This window comes from Onychostruthus taczanowskii, unplaced genomic scaffold, assembly GCF_017590055.1.
Source record: "Onychostruthus taczanowskii isolate IOZ18803 unplaced genomic scaffold, ASM1759005v1 scaffold21, whole genome shotgun sequence".
NCBI lineage: Eukaryota > Metazoa > Chordata > Aves > Passeriformes > Passeridae > Onychostruthus > Onychostruthus taczanowskii.
This window is the reverse complement of record NW_024499351.1, coordinates 6,270,789-6,296,667: the sequence shown is the minus strand read 5'-3', so window position 1 is coordinate 6,296,667 and position 25,879 is coordinate 6,270,789. Positions and strand designations below refer to the sequence as shown.

General features: G+C 41.3%; 1 protein-coding gene across 1 annotated transcript in view; it reads left to right on the top strand.

The window, feature by feature from the left end:
- Nucleotides 1-1,408: 1,408 nt before the first annotated feature.
- The window catches only part of LTBP1 (latent transforming growth factor beta binding protein 1), a 186,072-nt gene continuing 161,601 nt past the window's right edge, over nucleotides 1,409-25,879 (top strand). The window contains exons 1-3 of the mRNA XM_041404348.1: nucleotides 1,409-1,925; nucleotides 2,284-2,354; nucleotides 16,422-16,710. Of these exons, the coding sequence (XP_041260282.1) occupies nucleotides 1,465-1,925; nucleotides 2,284-2,354; nucleotides 16,422-16,710 (821 nt within the window). The 5' untranslated portion in view covers nucleotides 1,409-1,464. The remainder of the gene's footprint in view (nucleotides 1,926-2,283; nucleotides 2,355-16,421; nucleotides 16,711-25,879) is intronic.

The following is a 25,879-nucleotide window of genomic DNA, read 5'->3' as shown; positions in this document are numbered from 1 at the left end:
TGACTATAGCAAGCTCCGAACTCTCATCTATTTAAAACATCTATTTATTTTTGAGCAGTTTTAAATAGATGAGAACTAAAGAGGAAGGAACTGTTGTGCTCTGAACACTGGCTTTTGCCTAGAATCGAGTCAACGTAAAACCCTCCTGCTCCCCTTGCCGGCTCTGTAGCTGTGCCAAGAGCATTTAAGAGCAAAATCTCGTCAGTTTGGAGCCGGGGTCAGTGTCCTTAAAGCTTTGGAAAAGAGCAGACCAGAACCCTGGGAGGAGGACCTGAATTCCAATCTATTGGATTTGCAAACTGATTCTCCACAAAGTTTCTTGGAAAGAACTGGGACACATCAGCTTCTGAGTATTTTAAAAGATGTACCTTCAGGTTATTTTGTGAACTTTGTTTTTTTGTTTACAGTGCTAAAGGGCGAGGTTAGTTAAGAGACACTGGAGAAAAACGTGGGCAGTTTTGCTTATACATTAATTACAAGTATACAAATGTGGTTTGTATTTCATTCTTTACTAATACATAACTGCTTTACGAACATAAAGAAAACCAAGGAACAATACAGTCCCTCCTAATCCTGCTAAGAGCAACCTCTGGCTCTCATCAGGCTGAGACGGAGGGATGTGCTTACCTTAAAGGTGTGTAAAGCGCTTCCATCGAGTCCCCACCTACAGAGCGAAGCAGGTATATTACGCTTTTGAGGCTTTAGAGCCTCACCTGCACTGAAACACAGCCGAAAGGTACAGCTGTTGCCGAAGCACAGGTACGCTGCCCCAGCAGCTCGGGCAGCTGTGCGGGCCGGGCAAAGGGCAGAGGGCAAGCCGGCAGCGGCAGGTTCGGGCAGGTATTCCCGAGGCTCCAGAGCCCGCGGCCGCCCCCTGGCTCGGGCCCGCGGTCACCTGGCCCGGCCGGGCCCCCCTGACGTCAGGCGGCCCAGATTGGCTGCGCGGGGCCGGCACCGGGGCCGGGGCACCTCCGCCCGCCCCCTGCCCGCCGCACACGCTCACTCGCCGAGAAACTCTTAAAGAGGGGCTTCGGGACAGCCCGCACCGGCTCCGGGGCCGTGCCTTACACACGCGGGCAGAGCCCTGGCAGCTCCGGCAACCGAGACATCTGCTCTCCATTGCGACCACCCCCCTCCAGCAAACACCCTTCCCCTGCTGCTCCTCCTCCCTTCCCGCTCCGGCTCGCAGCTCGGCTCGCACCCGCCGCTTCCTTTCTTCCAACGATGTTTTCCTGCTCTACGGGGCGAAGTGTTTGCTGAACTTTCCTAACAGTTTGGGGGGCGGGCGGGAGGATCCTGAGGCTTTTTTCCTTCTCTGCCCCGCCCGGAGCAGGTTGGGGGGCAGCGAGCGCAGGAGGGATCCGCGCCCCCGGCGCAGGTCGCACTCGCGTCCCTTGGCGGAGAGGAAACCCTTGCACCACGGCTCCCCGAAGTTCGCCGGCTGTAGGGGTTCCCGCTGTGGAAATGGGTCGGATCCGATGGGGCTTCCTCCTCCTCCTCCTCGCTGCCTGTGCGCTTTTGTCACCAGGGCTCGCAGCTTCCGAAAAGGGCAGGCTGAGGAGGATCACGTACGTCCTGCAGCCCGGCCGGGGGAGCTCCTCTGGCAGCCGGCAGCAGCGCCCGACCCTCCTCGGGGGGGAGCAGCAGCAGCAGCAGCGCACGTTCAATGTGCAGCTGAACACGCGCTACGGCGGCGGCGGCGGCCCCCTGGAGCGGACCCGGCGGATGAGCAAGCCGGGCAGCGCCGCCGTCCAGCTCCGCTTGGGCCCCGCCGGCCAGGTCCACCCCAACTCCGCCGCTCACGCCTCCTCCTTCGCCAAGCCGGCCCGCTTCAGCCCGCGGCTCAAGGCGCCGCCGGGCCCCCACGGCAACAGCAGCGCCGCCCTGCCCCTCCGCCAGAAGCACCAGCCGCCGCCTCTGCCGGGGTAAGGCGCCCTCCCGTCCCGCACGTCCCCCGCTCCAGCACCGCAGCTCCCCACCACAGCCAGCATCCCCGTCGCGGCCGCTGTCGCCCCCTCGGGATGGGGGAGAGGGCGGGGGGCTGCTCCGGGGGCACCGCGGCGTTACCTGCCCGGCCCCGGGGCCCGGCGCGCCCGCGGTAGCTCCCCCGCCACGGGAGTCCGCCGCGGCCCCGCGCCCCGCGTGAGGCGTCGAGCGTGATCGGGAGGTTTCATTCTTCCCGCCTTTTGTCTTCCCGGCCCAGCGCCCGCCCCGCGGCCCGGCTCGGGATGGGGAGCAGGGGTGCCCCGCCGGACACTGGTCCTTGTTTGCTGTCACTTGCAGGGTCAATGTGTGCGGGGGGCAGTGCTGCCACGGCTGGAGCAAGGCCACGGGCTCCCAGCGGTGCATCAAACGTGAGTAGCCGTGCGGTCGGGGGGGACGTGTGTGGTAGATGTGCTGGGACCCGAGGGGACCAGGCTGGCACCTGGCGAGGTGATGGATGCTGGAGTCGTCTGTGGGCAAAGAGGTGCTGGCTGAGCTGCAGAACAGGACAGATCTAACATGCTTTCCGTCCTTAAATGGATCTAACAGGACAGATCTAACACTCTTTCCATCCTTAAATCCCTCCTTCCTAACCTTCACCTTTGCTGAAGGGTGAATAGCGGGTGTCTCTTGCATTTATTCGTAGCACAGATAATGACATTTTTGGAGAGAGCTTTGTGGAGGCTTTATATGTATGAACATCCCCTCTCCATCAGTTCTTGTTTCTTAGGACTCTTTAGGATGTGGGGCTTAACAGGGTAAAGGATATACCAGAGGAGCACAGGTGGGGAGCAAGGAATCACCATTTACCCACCCTGTCCCTTTACCAGTACAACACATGAATGATCCTGTGCTTACCACATGGAATTTTTGAAGCACTGAACAACGTGAAAGAAGTGGGTTTGGTGAAGGCAGAGTGATGTACCTTTACTGGGATAACTAGAAACACAAAATAGGTGCATAAAATAACACTGATTGAGCCAATTCTGCTATGCTCTGGTTGTTCTTTCTAATGGGAAAGCAGAGGAATTTCTGCTACTTTAGGCAAGACTCAGAATGATTGCAAATGGCTAAACTGGAGTGATGTCATGAGGTCAGGAAAGACTGGAAGGGTGGATGTCTTCAGAAAACTCTTGTGAGATTGGGCAGATCTGGGAATATTGCTGCAGTTCAGCAGGAAAGATTGTTGTCCCTGAGAGCTGGAGTAAACAGTGCTTCCAAGATTTTTTATTTTTCCAGTGGCTTTTGTCCCTGTGTGAGATTTTTCACAATAGGGAGCAATCACTTTTGTAATCCTGACTAAGGTCAAGTACCTTTGACCTGCATGGACCTCTTGCTAGGAAGCAAAGACTTTATGACAGTAGTTAAAGACAAAACTTCACCATTTCCCTACTAATTTAGACATATATTTAAGATATTCTTCTAAATTAGCATTTTCAAATGCATGCTGCTGTGGTAGGTTAGTTGCATTTGCTTAACACCTTACAAGTACTAGAATGTTTTCCTTCAGCTTTCAGTGGTATTTCGGGGCTAACTGCTGAGCTTAATAAAAGCCTTCCTTAGCTTAAAGACTAATAAAAATAAAACTTGTAGTAAATTCTGGACATTAAGTGAAAAATGTATTTAACTGTGCTATTGTCAACCAATTTTATTTTCACTATTTTGAACAAAACCTAAACAATGTTTTGGTTTTTTTCTTAATGTCTTTTTCTCTGTCTTCTAGTAACTTTCATTTCCAGGCAACTTTTTTGTTTGTAAATTAGGTAATTTTCTTTGCTTTTTGTCCTTTTTGTCCTTTGTCTTTTTCACTTGTCTGATTATCACTTATCTTTTCTTTTTAATTCCCTTTTATAGAATCAAAAAGATTTTTAGAGTCTTCAGTAAGGACCAAGTCAGACGATTGGATTTTTATGTGATAGTTGTGTAGAATTTAATTTAAATCCATTAATCACTTGGCTAGTTTAACTTTGGCCAGTTACTGGAGGAATGGAATAACAGAGACTAAGTTAAAAAAAAGAAAGGTGGGGGGATTTTCTCATTTTGTGCCTCTGATATTAGGCTCTCCTTAGCATTAAATATTTTTATTCCCCGCTCTGATGCTACTCTAATTTCTCCTAGCAGTGGTATAATACACTTGGCTTGGATCTTCTCAGTTTCACCCCTCTCTTGGCAGGCCAAGGGAAGCACTGAATGTACTGAAGTTGTCTGTTTTGTAACTTAGGCAAACCATGAGATAGCATTGACTTGATTCAGCTCACAGTCATAAAAGCCAGATATCACCTTTTCTGGAAGCTCCTGATGTTCCTTTCAGAAGAAAAGAAAATCTATAACTGAACAACAGTTAACCACTTTGTTTCCTGTAAAATTGTAAGTGAGTTTTTAAAATTCAGATAGCAGGCTCTGTTGGTTTGGGGTGCCTTATTGCAGCAGTGGACTAACTGTGCCACAGATGCTGGCACACCTGAGCTGACTTGATGCAAAGTCGATTTGATTCTGTCAGGGTTTATTAGTTCAGGCTCAGTATCACTTTAATAAGCTATTTAGTCTCTAGGGCCAGATTTTATTCTTTTGCATGGTGCAAAGCCTGAGTTAATAAACCCCAGACCCATATTGGCTCTTTCCAGAGCCAACTTCCATTTGTCTGCATCCTGCTTCCAGAACCAGAGTGCTGAGAGCCAGCTCTGATCAGCGAGGTTTATTAGCTCAGGTGTAATCCCAAGCTGGAACAAGCAGCATGTGTTTCTGCTCTGCTGCACCTGTGTGAATAAGCCTGCCTGGAACCCTCAGAAAGAGGGGATGAAGGCTAGAGGTCTGGTCTTTCCTTCCCTTTGCCTTGCTGGGTGGTGTTTGCCAGCCCTGCTTTCTCACGCGTGAGGCTGTGGCTGCCGTCCCTTGGGTGGCTTCTGTCCGGGCGGGTGGCAGGCTGGCTGGCAGCAGTGGCAGCCACTTCGCTTTTCCCTCAGCAGCAGCAACAGGGGGTGTTTGAAATGTTTCTGTGCAGGTCAGAGGGCAGCATCTGCGTGGAGGAGGCAAGGGAACTTTGCAAGTCCTTTTATTTAAACTGTAGTCCAAAGCTGAACTGCCTGTTGTGTTTACATTTGTTCACGTTCTCTTGGAAGCCTGACAGTCCTCAGAAGGTGAGCTTCTGTCTTTCTGTGAACTGTATGAGAGTGTCTACCATATCCAATTTATGCATGTAGGGTTTTCCCACCTCTGTCCCTAAGATTTCAGTTTTACATTGTAAAGTTTTGAGAACTTTTTTCAAACTCAGAGTGGCTTACATTATGAAGAGCTGCATCATTCTAATTAAAAAGATGAAATGATAACACTCAGCGTTAGAAGTATTCAGAATTGCTTTGTGCTAACAATCAAAACCAACCTTTTTGAAGCTTTCAGAACATCCACCTTTTGGTAAAGACAAAGGTGGGAAAAATTGAACCACAACAGTAAACATCTTGGAAAGTCAGAAGCATGTGAAAGGGTTTAGGACAAGGATTGTCTTTTAGTCGTAGTTATCATAGGTTATAATCTGTGCAAGTGCAGTAATGAGATACCACCAAGGCTGGAGACACCATGCTTTGTTAGTACTTGTTGCATAACAGAGCTTTATAGAAACATTAATTAGCTCTGTAACATGTCTGTAAGGCAAGTAAAGCTTAAAGTGTGGGGTTTTTATTATTTCATTTATGGAAATTAAACCATAAGTTAAATGTGGACTTGGACAAGTTATAACAACTGTCAGGAAGGCCTGTGCTGGAAATCAGGAGTTCCCACCACCCAAATGTGTTTATCCTGTTGAAATCTGTTGTCTCCTATATCGTTACTTACTACTAAATTTCTGTTAGTTAAAACTACTTCTACAGAATATGCTCTTCTGCTTGTTCTGGTTTTGTTTGCTTAATGGTACAAGGAGCTATTTTTCATGTTGGGAATGTAAGAGAAAATTGCATATTGTATGGAGACTCTGATATCTCGAAAAGATAAATGAGAAGAACCACCTTGTTGTAGTAGTAAACCCCTTGTAAAATGCATAATGTGTTTTGTCTGGAGTATTAGCAGTTGTTTGCAAGTGATCTCAGTGTAAACTGGATGATTTAAAAAATGGGAAGAAGAGAATTAGCAGATTTTAATGGCATGAGTTCCTTACTGCAAAGGTGTAAGAAAGGCTAATAGGGCAAAGAGGTGAGGAAGTGGATTCTGGAGGAACAAATTTCCTACAGGGAGAGGAATTGCTGTGTATGTGGAACCCAGGTGTGCCATTATTGTCAATTAAGATTAAAAGTGTATTAAGTCTTAGCTGAAGGTGTTGTGTGTGTGCATGCATGTATTCCAGGGCTAGTACTTTGGTGTTGGAACTGGACTGAATCCTAGGAGTTTGATCATGAGCTGTCTGTCATGTGCTTGGGCACCTTGGGAAGGTCATCAGAAAATAAGAAATCAGGAAAGAATTGTCTTTTTCTTCATATTAAAAGATTATCTTGCTAATTCTCTTTTTAAAGACAGCCTGACTCAATGTTAAATAAAGGTGTTACAGAGGTTTAATTTAGTTTTCAGAATAAGAAAATACACAACAGTAGATCCTTGCTGCTGTAGAGGCAGGAGACTAGAAAATTGTGTGAATATTTGCCCCGAGGAAGGGTCCCCTTTGTTCAGTTTCTGAATTTGCTTGGCCTCTGCTTATGTACTGCTGCTCAATTTGAGCCACCTCCTCCCTAAATTTCCAGAGCTGCACTTCTTGCTGTGGCTGAGTAAGCATGCTACAGCTTTGTATCTCCTTCAGGACATGGGCACCTGACAGTGTGACCAGGGGCTCTGGATCACCTACCTGGAGTGTGCCCGAAGTTGCTTCCAGCTCGTGCCTCTGAATTTCTTAGGGAAGGTGAGGGAAAGATTGCATGCTTAGGTCTTGTCCTGGAATAGGTTAGGATCCAGACCTGGAAACTTAGAAATATACAGGAGTCCTCCAGTGTAGATGGAAAACTCTGTATCACTAAACATTTTAGTGTGGGTTGCTCAGAATCTACACTTTTTCTGCCTTCAGTTCAGCTCTTAGAAAGGGGCATCCAGGAGGGCTGTACTTTTCCTCATCAGAACCGAGTACTTCACATGTTTGCAGCTGTGCTTCTTGGTGGTTTTCTGGTCACAGCCGGTTCCTGAGGCTTGTGCTTAATCAGTTTTGTGGCTTTGAGTTTTACCAAGTTCTGTTTATTTACATTGTGTATACAAAGCCTAACTATAACATACTGTCTCCAAATGTTGTTTCTTCTCATTCTTAGACCATCATCTCAGTAAAAGCAATATCAATCTCCTTCAAATTATGTCTAAATCAAAATTTAATATCTTAATTTTAAAGAGACAAACTACTTTGACACCATGTGACTGACCTATACATTACTCCTTTTTGATCTATCTATCCTTTGTTGTGGTTTCTAAACAATTCAGAATTGAAAAACTGAAAGTTTGAGAAGCTTGGTTTTGCCTTTGCTGTGCTTGCTACTGTAATATGTAAATAAAACTTTTGAATTTCATGTACAGGAAATGTGCTTGTTAGGCCTTGGAAGTAATTGACTTTGCTTTATTTTTCACTCTACTGCCCTTGAGAAGGGGGTAGAATGACAGGATCCAAATTCTTGTAGTCTTTGTCTACATTAGCAAGCAGCATGGAGGTGGTCTCTAGACAAAACCCTTTGGGTTTGATGACCTGAGGCCCAGGGCATGTGTGTTTCAGGGCTTAGGGTTTTATTTTGGGCAAGGTGTAGACTGGTCTTGTGGAATGAACACCAATATGAGGCTGAAATACGTTAGGTGCGTTCTTGAAGTGCTCATGTTTTGAGTTTTGCTTTTTATTATTTAGACGTATTTTTTTCTTTGCATCTTAAAAGAAATGGAGTGCACACACCTAAAGATGGTCCCACAACACAAACCAAATCTCTGTAAGTGCAAATGGTACAGCAGCTTCAGGAGAGGCTGACCTGAATCAGCAGTAATGCAGACTTTGAGCACAATGTCTGTCACCTGGCAATGGCTGGCAGCCAACCTCCCTCCTGTGAGACCCAGCTGTAAAAGAGCTGTGAGAAGATGGGGGAGTTGTTAGCCTCTGCCTGCTCTACACATGACCATGCCATGTGCCATTGCCTCATTTTGGTGAGGAAACTTAAGTCCACAATTAGTATAAAGTGAAACCTACCCAGCCTTCTCTTTGTGAGACACTGGAGACTTTACTGGAAACAAGCTCATAATGGTATATAGTATGTTTCTTACAAATACTACAAGTGTGTATAGAATTGAGACAGAACAGAAAAAGAAAAAAGAGAACCTTAAAAAACTTGTCAAAATGTTGTGCTCTCACACTGGAGCAGATGGCAGATTGATAGTGGACTTGTTCAGCTCATTGCAGCAGTTAGTGTTAACAAAAGAAACAGGACCTGCAGTAAAATTGTGGTAAATCTACGGTGGATAAAAACTCCTGAACACTTCCCTTCTTAATAGAGAATCGGGAGATTCCCTCCCTTTCAGTTTGTTGGCTGTTAGTTTTCAGTGTGTAACTTGGAAGTGGAGTAGAAAGCTCTGTGTGTGCCAGGGAAAGCCGTGGTTCATCCCTCAGTTGTGCACTACCCTGGTTCTGCGCAGTGTGCTGGAACAAAATGATCTATTGCCAGAGAAGTGATACTTTGATACTCACAGTAGTAGTCTTACACCTCTCTCCTTACAGCCACTCTTCCTGAGCATGGAGGAGGGAAGAGCTGGAAGGGGGCATGGTCCCCTCTCCTTCCTGTCCTGCAAAGTGGCTTTGTGTATGGGATCAGTGAGCCTCCTAACCTTGGGAAAAGCAGGGCTGTAGCGAGGGGTGGGGTTCTGCTCTCTGTGAGGCTTTGATAAAAGTGCAGCCTTCACCACGAAGGGCTGCTTGTGCCAACTGATCCTGCCTTAAAGGAAGCTTGGATTGCCTGGGAGCTATAGGATTTGTGGAGGGTAGGTGAAAAGGGGCACACACCTCCCTAAACTGTCTCCTTATTCAGGCTCTGGAGTGCTGGGTATTAACAGATTGTTGGTGGTTCGGGTGGCTGAGTCAGTCCATGTTCTGCAACTGATACGTTAGTTGTTAGACTGATGTTGGACTGGGTTTGGGCTTTCTTTCTTTAGGTGGCTTTTTGTTCTGCCTTTAAAAGCAGCAGTACTTGTGTAGCCTAATTTATTCCTAGAAAATAGATCCTGTGCATTGACTCAAGAAAGAAAGCAAATCCTCAGCATTTCTCCACATCTATGACTGCACACAGGGGGGAAGAAGCATTTTACATTTAGTAAGGCAAGATGTTAATTTAAATACAGAGCTAAAAATAGGTCTGCTTGGGCATGTTCTTTGCTTTTTGTAAAGTGCAGATAGTAATCCCTGCATGTGGGAAATGGTTTTGTGTCCTATGGCAAGATTTGCTTTTTTTATAGTTGAGATCATTATTATCCCTAGATGACAGTTTAGACCTGGAATTTCAGAGAAGCTCAACTGAATTGTGAACTCTTACTGAGAACTGGTTGAATTTAGGGAAAACTTTATTGTACTTACTGTTTTGCTACTTTACTGTAATTAATAGTTTTTTCTCTAACCTTTCTCTTTTTTGTAACACTTGTCTGAATCTTGCATCCAGTTAAATATTTCCAGTTGCCTTTTTACTGAGCTTATCTTAGTTTGTTCAGTTTCCTGAAAATTTATTATGAAGTATTTTGTAACAAAATGAGTAAGCCACTGTACTGAGAAACATTCAGATAATTAAAAAGGATTGCATACTGGAGTGTTAACCTCTCAGGCAGCAAAACAGTGTGTAACATGTGAATCTGCTGGTTTCCTTGGCTTAGTCCATTCTGTAATGAACAATTTTCATTTTTATTTGTGGGCACTGGAATGATAAAGGGATTTGTAGCATGGGAAATGTTTGTATTGTCAGAATATGCATAGTTATGATCTCCTATAATTACTTTAAAATGTCTTTCAGATTGTATAGTCTTAAATATTTGCATTATATAAACTCCAGTAAACACAACATGAATGAAAATGCCAAGTATGAAACTGTGTTATGTTCTTGTCACTGATAGAATAATGAATCCTTTTTCTGAAGTTAAGCTTTTGAAGTATTTGAGTGCAGTTGCTATTCAATTCTGCTGAGTCTTGGCATTCAGAGATTATACTATAGAGATACATAGAATATGATATTACTAAAATATATTATGTTGCCATTAGGTTAAGAGAGAAACTGGGGTTTTGTGTGTTAAAAGAAATACGTATGCTAAAAGCATTGTTTTTTGTTTCCCTCCCTTCCTGGAGGTCATGTTTACTTGCCATTGTGGGAATGAATCTGATGGTTTGAAGTGGACAGCAAAGAATTCCAACACATGCTTTCATTTGAAGTATATTTAGGGAAAGAATTCCTTAAGACCATATAGTCATGATAAAAACAAGTTCCTGTGTAGAAAGACACAGATGGTTGTAATACTACCTCCCTTAGTAGTGTAGAGGTCACACAGGTTTTCTGCAGTTAATGTAATTTCTTAGGATTATACAAAAGTAATTTCAACTTTTTTTTTTAATATATATAATGGTTTTACAACAAGGTTGTATCACCCTTGGTTGCAAATTCCTCCCGCCTTCATTCTCAATGAATGTTAAGAATTACTGGATAAATTTCTGGTAAACTTTTCAATTTTTGGAACCTCTTGGGTGTGAGATAGCCAGATAGAGAACTAGGTTCCCAGAAAAACATTAGCTTCAGTGAACTTTTGGGTTTCTAGACTCCAGTTGCATCCTCAGTCCTGACAGTGACTTGATACTTAAAAGGGTATTCAGAGTAAAAGCGAATAATTAAGCGGTGAGCTAAGCAGTAGGGTAGTGTAGAGAACAGGAAATTCTAAAAAAAACATTGCTCTATTGCTCTTCTTCAGGATGTCAGCACCGTATTCAGATTTTTCTGTGGCAAACTGGAATATGCCTTTTTGCTTTCAGAACCCACAGCTTTTTGCCTTCCAAGGAAAGCACTTCACTGCTTTTCTTCTGGAATCGGTGGGGGATCATCACTCTGTCTTTTAACTCGGCAGGAGTTAAAGGTGCCTTTGTATCACAGCTTTTTGTTTAGGATGTGCACTCAACCAAAATGAGTTGTGGTTTGGTTTCCTTGTGTGCTTGAGGAATGAAAATCTTGCATTCATGCAAGAAGGCAGTATTTGTTATGCCTTTAACAGTATTCCTATGTTGCATGTAGAGAAACTTGAAAACTCTGCCCTCAGCACAGACGTATCCATGTCATAGTGTTGGTTGCTCCCCTTTCTATAAACTTGATGCATGCATCGTTTCTCAACCATTTTGTGCTAGAATCTGAAACAGCTCTATGCTTAAAATCCTCTTTCCAATTGCTGGATTTTCTATTATTTGGCCTCTGGCATGTATTGTACCTGACGGGATTTACACACTCCTGTGGGAGAAGTTGATGCGTACCGTGCCAATGTGCACAGTGATGAAATTTGTTTAAACTGGTGCTGAACTATTATGTGTGCTCAAGAGGAGAAAAAAAAAGGTAAGTTTCATGTGGAAAATGAAAAATCTGGTGGATAGGTGCATTAGAAATAGCATAAGATTCACAACACTGTTATAGTAATTGTGTGGAAGTATTAGAAATTCAGGACTGACATTGAAAAATGTTTGGGGACATTTAAGTACAAACCAACAGCAGTTGCTTGTTAAAGGAAATATATAAAGGTGGAGCTGAGGCTAAAAGGCTAGAAACTTGTGTGCAGAAAACTTTTGGGATTGTGAGTTTCTCACTGAAAAATACATTTTTGTGGATTACAGGGAAAATAGACTTGTAAATGTGTTGTTACTTTTGAGAAGGTTAAAAGAAGTGATTAGCATAGGAATGAGGAATGAGTAATGATCTTAATCCAAGACCTAGTGTTAGCTTAATATTACTTTAATACAAACATTTTTAGGACAAGTGGCGTTGGTTATACTTGTATTTTGATTCATTTGAAGGAAAAAATATAAATTTTTATCTAAACTCCTTCCATAAATGACAGCATTTTATGCTTACTGATTCCAGATAATGAATTATACTTAATTTGGAATGTATTGAAACAAATTACATTCTGTATATGTAGATGTTTTAAAATACTTATGTGTTTTGAAACTATTATAAATCTTTTATTTTAGGTCTTGCTTCTGCAAATATTTATGTACACTTTAACTGTAATGACATGAGTACATGGACTGAAAAGTGTGTATGTATAGATTAGTCCCAAACCAACATAAGAAGTTTTGGAAGGGGTGTGTATAAACCTAATGTTAATGTTATTTTACCCTTGCTATTCTGAAAGAATGCCACAAATACAACCATGCTGGGCCTGATATGCATTTGTCAAACCCAGTTGTAGTCTGTCTGAGAGAGTGGTGAGCAGTGGTTGACTAGGGAAAGATGTATAAGAAGGACGAGCATTTTGGGATACAGTTTTGGGCTTTTTGTGACTTAGCTACTTCCAAAGCAAATGTGTCACTGTGACTTTGTTTTTAGTAGATACAGATTACGTGTATCTTAAAACATAAACCAACCCAAGACAACGCTTGTGCCTTCCCCACTGTATTGGGTCTGGCTGAGCTGGAGCTGTGCTTTGCGTTGGTCCCTAGAAAGGTGTTGGTAACACTCCAGGGCTTTGGCTACTGCTGAGCAGCTCTGGCACAGCACCAGCAACTTCCCAACATTCCCTTCCCCCCACCAATAAACCTGGTTTTTGTTGTTTTGGTTTTTTTTCCTCTTTACTTGTGTGCATACAGACTGTTGCTTTAATAAACTGCTCTATCTCAACCTATGAGTTGTTTTTGATCTTATTTTCTTTCCCCTGTCTAGCTGGGGACTGATAGAGCAGCTTAGTGGACACCTAGCATCCAGCCCAGGTCAACCTCACCACAAACCATACTTCTGGAAAGTGAGGGAAGACTGGCTATATTGTCTATGCCTGGCCTTTCGATGTGGCTGACTTCTGTGGCACTGCAAGTTTTGGATGTTACAGTGAGGTAGCTCAAAGAGCAGATCAGTCAACTTCTGACAGAAAAATCTGTTGAGACTTATTAAACACAAAACCAGAACTCTTGCTCAGGAAGTTGCTGGGCCTCTAATTCTTAAAAGCTGTAGTGGTATAAAATGTTATTGTGTCTCACCCTGTCCTTAAGCATCCACCTTAGTAATGGAGGGAGAACACTGGACTAAGTGGATCTTTAATCTGACCCACTAAGCTTAGTCTCATTATTTGCATCTTTGCCAAGCTCCATTTTGAATTTCCAGTCATGACCTCCTTGAATTGAATAGGATGAAGCCAACTGCCTTTAACAGCAGCATATTGGCCTGCTTTTCAGTTTTGAACTTAATGCTTCCACGCTGCAGGTTTTGGAAGCCTAGCTTTATGGAAAATTCTGGTGTTTTCAGTTTTATGGGCCATTATTGTTGTCTTCAAACAAAATAATTAGGTCATTCATTTGGCATGCTACAGCTGTCTTGAACATTTTAGAAACTAAACTTTTGTATCATATCAATTAAAATATTCATTTTAATTCTTTCCTAAAAACGTGATCCTTTTATCCAGTTTTGTGATCTTCTATTATGCCACATTAATGAAGGACTTCAGTCAAAGGGGTCATTGCTGTGAAAATGTAATGGATGGGGTTTTCAACCTGTTGTCACTGGTCTTATAACATAGTTGCTGGATCTCCTGATGGTTCTTTCATTAAAGGCCAGCTTGAGTAATGCATTTTGTCCTGCAGAGCATTTGCTTCGTGTACATGTAATGTATTTCAGGGATTACATTACTGTCAGTGAAGTAAGAATGTTCAAGTCTGTGTGGGCAAAAATAATGAGGTAATTTCAAAACAGGTTCTGTTTTTAGCTTTCTAGTTTTAAATTCACTGCAAACTTGACTTTAGTCAGTAGAAACTCAAGTTTTTGTAGGCTTCTGAAGCACAACTTTGGTTCTTAACTGCAGGAAAACAAGTTGCAGTCTTTCCAGGGTTGTCTTTCGTGTATGTATACATTGTTAGTTCACTTTTGAGAGGAGACATGCCATAATCAGTGTCCCACCAGAGTGGGTATTATATCATACTGACTTTTGGTGTGGTCTTCTTAGCTTACTTCTGTGTTGTCATTGATTTTTAAATATTTTCTTGAGAAACTAATTAACTAGAAGTTAATATGGGCAAATGTCCATAAATCTCCAGAAATATATGAATGTTTTCTTAATGTAAAAATGGGACTTTTGAAAGTCTTGCTTTTATTAAATAATTTTTTTTGAGATGTTTTTCTGAAGCACTCTCAAATGGGCCCAAGTTCTTTGCTCTGATCTTTGCACATTCCATACAAATGACCCAGGTGATGGGGTCACTCTTCTGGTCTCAAGAGTCTCCAAGGCTACTGAAATTTAACTAGAATTTTGGGCTTCTGAATTGATTTTCCAAGATATGATTTATTTCAGTCATGTGCATATAAAGGAATTTTCACTGTTTCTAGCAAAATCTAGGTTTTATAAATAAGGTACAAGGAAGATTTGGCTTATCTGTTACAGCATATGCTTGTTGCAAATTGCTTCTCAAGTTTACAGTGAAAATGATCTTTAGTTTTCCAGGACTCAAAGACAAGATAGAGTCTGAAAAATAAATAAATAGAAATGAGCAAATTATTACTTTTGTGTTGCCAGGGAGTTGCATAATATGCAGTTAAGGCAGCCTAGCTAAGTATTATTGAAAAGAAGATAAGTTTTACATGGAGGGGAAAATGTATGTGAAAAAAGCCCATGCAACACTCAGGTTTAAGTTGTAGGGCAATTCTGGTCTTGTGTGCAGCTGGTATATATGGTATACCTGCCAGTGGATAAACTAGGCCTCCAAACTAGCACAGTCCCATCCTAATGAATGAATTAGTATATATTCTTGTGCATTTAATTTATTTTTATGTATAGAATTCTATTACATTCTATTCTAATATAGACTGTATTAGAACTTGATTGAAATGTCAAGTAATCTATTTGGACCTTTGGACCAGGGTTGTGGACTGTTTTTGTTGTTTTGTTCTGGTTTTCTTTAAATAATAGTTCAGTTGGATGTATCTGAATATGGTTCAGAACACCATGTTATAGTTCAAGATATTATCTCACCTATTTTAGTAAAAAATTTATCACCTGATGTATAATTTTGTCAATGTTAAAGTATCATTAACAATATTAAAAATATACTTTGTTTGTAGGAACTAAGTTGCTCAGCCATGTTTTTTCTTATACATGCTTCATAGTATACCATCTTTAATGTGAATAAGGAAGAAATTTTTTTTGCTTTCTTTTGATATTAAATTGTGTCCTTTAGATAAGATAATTAATTTGTTTTGCCATCTTTCTGTGATGCAAATTTCAGCATAAGTAAGTAATAAATAAATGTATCCTCAAGGTAGACATGCTTTTGCAGTATTATATATATATGTATATATATAATCAGCACTTGCTTTTGGTTTTCTTTCTCCCTCCCTCCCTCTTTTTTTTTTTTTTTTTTGGTGGGATTTGGTGCTCCTCCAAGTTTCTTGTTCATTCAGAGTGGAGTTGGTACTGCATGACCTGGGTGTACAGGCTGGGTGTTGAGTCTAGGCTGGTTATTCAGACTCCCTCTGTAGTCACTAGACAGAGCTATGTAAAGCAGTGTCATTAATCCTCTCTGAAGGCAAAGTGTATTTTACAGACTCTGATCCCTTTTCACTGATGATTCAAAGAATCTATAGAAGCTGTTCTGGGATAATCACAAGTGCCTGTCTGTTTCTGCCTAGGTGTAGCAATGTCTTTGCTGCTGCAGTTCCCATCTCCTGTGTTGTTACAGTGGGGGTACTGCAGGGAATGTCATTTGGGTTTTAGAGGGGGAAGCGTTGAATTGCTTCACGCTTCTCTGCAATGTTTTGGTGATCTATAATGTGGCTGTAGGGATTCATTCTAGGTACCTATGCAGCATCTGATTTTAAAATAGTAAAATGAATCCCAGCCCGGATCAGTAGTAGAATTCTATATCTGTGTAGTATTGTTTCATCAGATATAGTTTGGGTTTTAAAGTATGAGGAGAAGGCGTGCTGAGTAGAAAGGAGGAAGATTTAAAATAATGCTTTATTTCTCAAGTTAAGTAGTGCATTTCCTATTTCTTAGATCCAGCATCTTACTTCTTGAAGTTGTTCAAATGCTGTGCGTGTCTGTTGTGCTAGAAATCAGTAAAAGCTGTACCAACTTGTATATTATCTTTTGTGGAGCTTAGCAATGTTGCTCTCTCCTACTCCAGTTAATATTAACAATTAATCAATTAATGCTTTTTTTTTTTATTGTGGGGAGGGTTTGCATTTTCCTTCATGCTTTGTTTCACAGGTACTTTTTAAAATGTCTTTTCTTAGCGAACTGTGCACCACCGTGCCAAAACGGAGGGATGTGCCTGCGACCTCAGCTTTGTGTGTGTAAACCAGGAACAAAAGGGAGCTCCTGTGAGGATACAGTCGTGCAAGACACATCTTCCCCTGGAGGCCGGAGCCCCGTTGTTCCCCCGTGGCCCATACCCCAGCAGGCTGCCCAGCAGAGCTTCTCTCAGAAGATGCAGGTCCCACCAAAGGTTGGCCCTGTGGCTCAGATGGCATTCACAATCAAGCAGAAGCCTCCTGTCGGGTTAACTCAGCAAGCACAACCACAGTAAGTGTTTTCTTTGCTTTCAAAGAAGTTCAGTATGTCCGATTTATAAAACGCTGTTCCTTGCAAGTGTTTTCAAAAATCATACTTGGAAACTGTCATGGATTTTTTAAAACAGCTTCTTGTTTTAACTGTAGGATTTCAGTGGATGTTTAGACTGTTATTACTTATGAGCCAGATTTCCTTACCTGAACAAAATACCCCATGGTATCAGTCAACATCTGCTTTCCTTAGAATGATACTGCTGTACTTTTGAAGGAATTATTTTTCATTCACACTGGTGACCTTTTGAGTTTATCCTAGAACAAAGTCTGACATGGAATTCTGACACGTTGCATACCCAAGGAGACTAGGATTTGATGCTTCTGTTCTGGTTTCTTCTATTTGCGTTATGTTTTCTCTTTTAATAGAAGTGTGCATGGCTGTGCTACAATGAATACTTCTGCTTGCTTGTGTTTGAGGTTCAGGATTGTATCTGACTGCCATAAGCAGCAAGGAAACACCCATCTTGTTAGAGAATTTTTTCTCTGCTTCTTTAGTATCTGGTGACTTAGTCTTTTGATATTTCTCTGAGCTTTAAGTACCTAATGTGAGTCTGAAAGCTCTCTAATTGTACTGTTGTTTTTATTGATGTGTGTGACCTTAATTTATTTCAAGACCTCATTTGAATGTGGGGAGGGAGCACAGGAGGGTGGCAATCAAGTGGAACGTGAACAGTTTTAGGTGTTTTCAGCAACTGCTGTCCTTCCACTTTCAGGTGAAGACAGTGACAAAAGGTGTTTCTGTCCTGTAAGAGGTGGTGCTTTTGGAGAGGTTGCTTATGCTTTTATGAAGGTATAGTCTGTCTTGCTTCTAGTCTTCAGAGCAAGACAATCAGGACTAGGAGATAAATTGTGTTTTCCTGTGTTCAGAACTGTAAAAATGAGTGTGGAAGGGTGGTGTGTCACTATAGAGTTCCGCACTGAGTTGTCACAGGCTCCTGACAACAAAGTGCCACTTCCTTTCCAAAGCTACATCTGAGAACAGTGATGGACACTCCCAGTGTTATTTGTTGTCTCATAACCCCTTTATAAGGTTTTTTTCCTCCTAAACCCTTCTAATTCTTTGTACTAACTGTGGATCCACAACCTCAAGTGGGTTCCTACATGTATTGTGTAATAAGAGAAATTTATCTGAATTCCCGTGGAGTTCTAAGCTGTAAGCCAGTGTGTTCTTTGAAAAAGAAGGTAGAGCATTGAGGGCTTTAGAACAAATGCATCCACAGTCTTGAAAGACAGAGAAATTGCTACCGTTTTAGTACTTCCTAGTACTCTGAGTCCTGTTTCATTCCTAACAGTGAAGCAAGGTTTATTGAAGTGGGAAATATGAAGGGGAAATTTCCAGTAAAATCATCAGGCTTTTTTCCTGTTCATCCCTCTCCAGACCAGCTGACTCATCACCTGGTGTCTCTGCTTGGCACCATAAAGAGCAGCACAACAAATCAGTTCAAAAAGGCCAGACAATTCCTGTCTTATCAGTGCTGATTCCTGTAGAGTATACTTTGTTTTTTCTCCCTCCCTCTACACAAAAGCATTCTCAAGGAATTTTTCTTTCTGTTGCGATAAAGGCCAGTTGTCCAAATTGGGTACAGTTGTCCAAATTGGGTGGTGAAATATACTTTAAAAAAAAAAAGTAGAGGGGGGAAGAAAGATAAAAGAATGTCATTTGTTCTTGCCTGAAAAAAAAATTGTCATCTTTTAAGCACTCTAAAAGTGTACTCAGAAGGCTTGTGGCAGCTTGTAGAGAAGGCTTACTTTCAATTTTTCCTAGAATAATGTCAGGGATAAAGGGTTCCTCTTGAGGAAAAAAAAAAAAAAAAAGAGAAGATAAGTTGATATTTTTCTGTGCTGCTATGATGCTCAAAGTATGTCTGGAGAATACCTACAGCATTTTATGCTTCACTGAAATCTCTTTACCTGCTTGCATGAGACATCATCACAGATGTAGAGGAATCAACTTTGGACTGACAAAACCAGTCACCTGTTACCTGCTATCCAAAGTGCCTCTGTGTGCTTCCATGTGCAGTGGGCTCTGTTGTTTTGTGAGCCTTCTTGGCCGAGGATGTTCTCCTAACTGTAGAGTGACTTTTTCAGGTAGAACTGTTATTCTTTGAGACCACGTGAAGTTGAATCTATTTCAGTCAGCTTAATATTGGCATGGGAAAATGGGGAACTGAGTCTCTGGAGTCCTGAGAAAGCCAGCCTACAACCTTGGCTGAAGCCAGGTGAAGGAGCTGGAGATGGGAATGAAAAGGACTGCACAAACCAAAGCTGTTATATAAGGTGCAGCAGAAGGTGGATGCCTAGGTACAGCTGTTGAAATGAGTGCCAGTGATAGTTCCCATGTATGACTATTGGGACAATTTACAGGGATGGAAGATCCTTCTGAGGTCAGGTCTCTAACACTGAGAGGGGTAGACAGGCTAGTTCCTGTTTCAATTCCTTTTTGGCTATGTTATGATCTTGTATGTTGTATGAGGCTGCCCAGATACTTTTGGAATGGCTTTTCCTTTTCCCACTTCTGGAAAGTGGAGTCATCCACACTGTCAGTGTGGTTGGTATGCTGATCTGGACACTGCTGCTGTGCAGTCAAGGACTGGACTGGTGAGAGCCAGGGCAGAACCCAGCCTGGAAGGCCTGAATTAGCTCCTAGAGGAGGCTTGCCTCTAAAGAGCTTCTGTTTTGCCATCCTCTGTAATTTTTTTTCTGTTTTATATAGCAATGAAACTTTTCCAACTTCAGTCATCAAGATGTGTTCATGCATGCTTTCTTAGGATCATGGTGGCAATGATATTTGGGAAAGCAGGGAATTAATTTATTTCTTTCCAGATATGTTTTTTTGAAGAATAAGGTGCTGAACAGAAGGAAAGCTGGAGAGAGATTAATTTCCTGGAATATCCTGGGTTCAGCAGGTCTGTCATAGCTGTGCTCTGAAGATGGATATACTGTCAGGTACAAGGTCTCATCTCAGAAAAATGTTAGCAGAAGGTATAGATGACTGTAATTGAAAACAAGTGGTGTTTCAGAAACAAAAATCTGCTTCTTATTGGAACCTGTAGGGAATTCTGATCTCAGTAGCAGGCGTGCTTTGTAGGCCTGAATTCCTGTGATAGCTCTCCAGTAACTCTGGGTGTTCCTTTCACATCTCGTGTTCTCACTTGTTGGCAGCAGGATAGCTCCAACAGCTTGGTTTTGTGCATTTACCATCTGTGTGAGCAGAACTTTTTTTTTGAAGGGATCTTTCTAGTACAGTTTTGGAAATGATCACCAGAAAGAGTACAGCATCAACCAACTGGAGCTCAGTAACACACTGAAGTGTCACAGCATTGCTCCTTCAGCCTCCTTTGGAGGCAGGTGCTGATGAAATGTGAAAATCTGCTTTAATGTTGGAAAAAGCAAAGCTCATCAAAGGAGTGGTGTACACACAGACTCCAGGTGACAGAGTTGGACTTACTGGTGTGCCTTATGTGCCCAGAAATCTCTGCTGAGAGGTCCTTTCCAACCCTGTGTTCCTGGGTCACTGGCTCTAGTCCCGTGCTATGACAGGCAAATGTATTGCCTGCTAATTTTAGTAAGCCTATCAGCTGATGTAGTAAAGCTGTTTTTTGACTTCTGTTCAATGATGTAGTATTTTTTCCAGTTTAAACTATTTTTTCCTAATTTTAACTAGTTGATGGCAAATCAGTGTGAATTTAGATTGGAAAAAACATGCCTGAAAGAAGAACTGGGCATACTGTTGTGACCCTACTGAAATCAACAATGTAGGACAGTCATAACAGGAAATTGAATACATGCTTGGTATAATATATAATTGTAAATTAAATGTTTACGTATATATATATATATAATCTGTAGAGATTATTGACTTTCTGTAGTCTGAGGATCACTGTAAAGTATAAGAGACTGCTCTTTTGGCTATTTCCTCTCTTGTATACCAGTTGTTTTTTTGTATCTTTGGCTGCATATGATTTATTTTTTAGAACTTCTGGTTCTAAGATTGGTTAATATGATGGCATATCAGGTGATGGTCTAAAAAAGATTACAGACAGGCTTTTTGAAGCTAGTGTGAAAGTAGCATCTGGAGGACATCCTTTTTCACCACCTTTATGATAGTTTTGTACTAAAGATGTACAGAGCAAGAGAAACTCTTTATTTACAAGAGCCCTGCGCTTGAACTTAAGGGTGAAGTCTGTTTGAAAATAATTTATGGAAGTTCTTGATAATATTGAACTTCTGTCCAAAAAGACCTTGACTTTTTTTTTTTTTTTAAGGAAACTTTTTTAAGAACAGCAGGGATAAAAATTAGGTTGGAAGTATGAAGCAATTGGGTCCAGCCTTTTGCTTATAGCAGGATCACTTACAAGAGGTTGCTCTGGGCTTTGTGTGGTTGAGCTTTGAATACTTTCAAGATTGCAAGGCTGGAGATCTCCAGTATTTGCAGGCTTCTATTGCAGTGTTTGACTACCCTCAGGAAAAAAAGTATTCTCCTTTTATAGTTGAAGTTTCCATTGTTGCACATTTATTGTTATCTGTGTCTTTTTGCTGTATTCCTCTGAGAAGTTTGGCTCATCCTCCTCTACAGATTCTCAAGAAGCAGTTGTAGATCTCAGTATCACCCCATGAGCTATTTTTTTTTTTTTTAAGAATTGAGAAATCTTTCTCCTCTTATGTTGTGAGTCCAGCCTCTGACAGTCTTGGTGGCCCTCTACTGGCCTTGCTCCACTGTGCTGTTGTCTTGATTTGGGGAGTCCAAAACTGGTCACAATATTTGAGATGCGGTTTCACGAGTGCTTGATGGAGGCAGTAATCACTCCCTTGATCTGTATGACTATGCTGCTACCCAGCATGAGATTGGCATTCTTCATGCGAGGATATGCTGCTCACACGTGTTTAGCTCATCCAGCAGGATGCCCACTTTTTGTTGGGCTGCTTTCCAGCCATTTTGGTGCCAAATCTTGCACAGAGATACAGCCATGGATTGCCACCTGGTTCTTCAGAGCTTTGATCTGTAAGTCGTGGGTTTCTGGCTCTGGCCTCTTAGAGCCCAGTGACAGGGCTGTTTGAGCTTGTATTAGCACTGTGTGCTACTGTTCACGGACTGCGAAATTTAACTCCAGTGGTTGGAGGCGAGATTTTTCCAGCAGTTCTTGAGATCACTGCTTTGTGTCAGGGAGATGAAAAACTGGCATTCTGTCTGAAGGTTATGCTGATCCCTTCAGTATAGATGTCTAGCATGTAGTGAACTCATGGTGTGCTTGTCTTAGGATTGCTAGCACAAGGTGGCTCCAGGGAGAACCAGGAAAGTAACTTTTACATTGGGGTCGATTCTGAGATGCCTTTTGCACAGTGTTTTCAACAAGAGACTTGCTGCAAGGAAGCACAGTGTACCCTATTAGCCATCAACTTATTCATGTTCTTCCTAATAGATTTATAGAGTTCATGCAGATCAGTTATCCATGTTATCTTGTAAGGCACATTCCTTTTGAGAATGTCAGTGTACACTTCCCTTTCACAATCCCAGCAACTTGAGCATACTCCATGAGGTGAAGTTAACTTTTAATTAACTTGTCATGAAATTTGGGGTTTTTTTGACTGCTACTGGAATATGTTTATGCTCCTGTATGTCAATGCAGTAAAAAGAGACAGTGATTTAGGCAAATTCCATGTGTGTGGAAATCATTGTCTTGCTTTCAAGGCACTGCTTTTCAGCAAAAAAAAAAAAATTGCCTCTAAGCTGTACTGGTGCTGTCAGCTCAGTTGAAAAGCAGGCAGCCACCATTTCAAGCCATAGCATTTTAATTTTTTTTCTTTTTTCTAGTTTAAAAACATATGTGCCTGACCTGTCAGTGTTTGAATGCATAGGTGGGGAGGGCTTTAATGAGGAGTTCTTAATGTTACTTGTTGCTATGTTGCAATATGGTCTGTTCTCTTCCAAAGTGGCTTTTTCAGGTTTTGTTTGGCTTTTTTTTTTTTTTTTTTCCCCTCTCTGTAACCATTGGAACTTATACTATTTATCATCAAACAGTTATTTCAGGAGATGTTAGGAAACTGTCAGAAGAACTCCTTTCCAGGGGCTTAGTGGGGCTGCAGGAGCACAGCTTTTCTTGGAAAGCATATCAGTGTGTTTTCAGTTTCACAAAAATACATTTGTATTGTTAAAGCTTGGTTTGATATCTTGCTGTCATGTCACTCACAACATTGTGACATTCCGAACCTTTGCTGTTAAAAAGGTTTCTCTGTTAGCAAGCGTGTTTGATTGTAAAACAATTATGCAACAATCTTATACTTAACTGAGACCTTTTAGCCAAGCAGATAAAAGTAACCCATTCTGGTTACTCGAAGCAAACTACTGTGGCACAGTAATGATTATGGGGCGTGGCTCAAATAAAATCAATGCTGCAAATAGGTGTTTTCCTTACAGCAAATGGGAATAGTTTTCATGTGATTTTTCATTCCGTTCTTTAGAGCTGTGAGTCGAGGTCAGTAGCTTGATTTGGAAAACTGGCTCCTGTCAGAATGCATCTGTACCTTTAACTTGCAAAGGAAGAAAAACGTTGAGAATAATGATCAAATGATCACTGAACCAGAGACATTTTCCTCAGTTTCACGTATTTTGAACTTGAAAATGTTTGTAGATATCTTTGGTCTTTGTGTCATAAATCTTGCTTAATATTTAATCTAAAGCCCTTTAAATTATTAGCCCTTCCAATTACTAGCTGCTCCTATTAGCTGATTTGTATGTCTTATTGTATGATATATTGTATGTCTTATTTGTATGATATATTGTGTATCAATATAACTTTTGGTATTGTCTTAATTTCCAGTTGCTATTGAGACTTGGTTGTTAATAACCTTATTAAATAGATAACAAAGACACAAAGAAGCCCTCTTCAGGGGTTTTACTTAGTCTTATCTGCTACATTAGCAAAATGCTAACTAGATGGATTAACAATCTTCATTAAGATTATGTGGACTGGCCTTAGACAAAGGCAGATGTATCTTCAGGCAGATGTATCAGACAGTATCTTAATCAGTCTGTCTGATTAATTACAAATGCCTAATTGATTTCATTGTTAGGAATAGACTGTTCTGATCATGATTTAGGAAACCCTGAGACACATATTTCATCTCCAGTGAAGTTATTTTCTTCAGTGCTCAAGTCCAAGTACTTCACTGAGAAGCAGTTTCCAGTTTACCTAAGCCCCATAAAGCTTACCTATGCCATGTACCCTTGTACTTTGATCAATTTTGCTCAGGAATCCAAAATTACTGTTTTATACAAAGTGTAATGAGTTGGTAATCTAACAACTTCTAAGGAGCTTATTGCTCGTGTCATCTTTTGTTAAAGTTTAGGGTTACTGTTCATCAGTACCTGCTGAGACTGGTATTTCTTTTTGTGTAACTGGTGAAGAGCACTAGGCAGATGGAGCAAGTGGGCTCTTCTCCTGGTGTTATTGTTCAAATACACATTGAGCCTTTGTAAGCAGCCAGTAGTCTATTAGAGGAACTCTGCAGTAAATCCTTGTTTGTTTCCCGTTAATCTAATTTTCCCTAAATTATCCATGGCCTTAGAGAGCGATGCTGGAGGCCCAGAATGTGAACTGTTGGCTAATTTCAGTGTGCAGCACACTGTTGTTTCTGAAGATAAGTCTGCAGGTGTACTCGGAAGTTTTGTGGGCAACTGAATTATGACAACTTGACTCTGAGTTAAGCAACTTCCTACACTAAGCAAAGAACCTATTGTTGTTCAAAAATTGCTTTCTATATGTGATATGCTAGGAAAATTAATACATTTGGAGTAATAGTTCAACAAAGCTTTGTAGATACTGAAGAGAATTTCTCTGTACTTTGAAAACACAACAAAGCATCACTTCTGATGCAGACATGAAGTTTGTAGAACAAATAAAGTATCTGCAATAAGCCAGTGTTTGCTACAGCCCTGATTTTAACAAATGAAGTCTATAGCTTTGAAAATAGCTCCTCCAGATGTATACAGAAAAAAAAAAATCTTTTCTGATAGGTTTTATCTATAGTAATAATTTTTCTCTTTTTTACATTTAAAGCACTGTCTTTAAAACTTACCATGCAGCTGGGGGACAGAATTTATTAAAGCCTCTAACACCACTGGAGGATATTAAAAGAAATTCTTTGTCAGTTTGGAAGCTGTGAGAAATTATTTTTCAGGCTTGTTAGGTATTTTATAAGTGGCTTTATAGAAAAGACTGATTTTGGACATTCCATGTGCTGGTTTTGTATTTTTTGTTTCATTAAAGAAGCAACTGAAGATGCAGTTCTGTGTGTTCTGTGTCAAGAAAAGAGATTTTGTTAAAAGGAGATAGACAGTACATACTATTATGTCATTGGGCAGTAGGTGGCAAGCTTTGCTTTTCCTTCTACTTAGGGTTTATTTTCATGTTGCAGAATGCCAGAATTTTTAGAGGAGTGGTTTAAATATACTGGATTATGTCATTTATTGGCAGCACATTTCTTTAACAATCTCTTTTGTTCATTGTGGATAATTGTCTTGCTATTGAATACTGAAGGAAAGCCTCTTTTCAAATGATGGATGCAAATCAAGAAATGTGAGCTCTCTTGTATTGTCTCATGACTTCTGTGGGCAGATTACTAATAGACATTATACAAATGAGGTGAAGTCACAGTAAATCTGAAATAATTTGGGATCTTCCTGTTCAATTCTGTTGTGCACCAGAGTACAGCTAGGGGCAAGGGGGAACAGCACCCTCTTTTAGTACAATATTTTCCTGTATTCTATCCCTGTAACTAGTAGATCTAAAGATAAAATAATATAATATTTATTTGTCTTTCTTATGATGTGTCATGTCCTGTTCCGGTCTGTGTGCTTACATCCTCCCTTCCATTCCCCCTGAATTGCTGTAGCTGTCCTCACAAACTCAGCCTGCTCTGCTGACGTGTTGGATTCAGCATGGGGCAATAAAACAGCAGCAGCAAATTGTCCAGCTAAAACTAAGGTTGTGTAGAAAGGGCAATGCTAGAGTGCTTGTCTTTAGGAACTTTCTGTTGGGGTGACTGTCAGTAGCCTTTCTCTGCTCAGGCTTCTTGCCTAGAGCAAATGACCTGGCAGCTGATGAATTAGTGATCAGCTCTGTATCTTT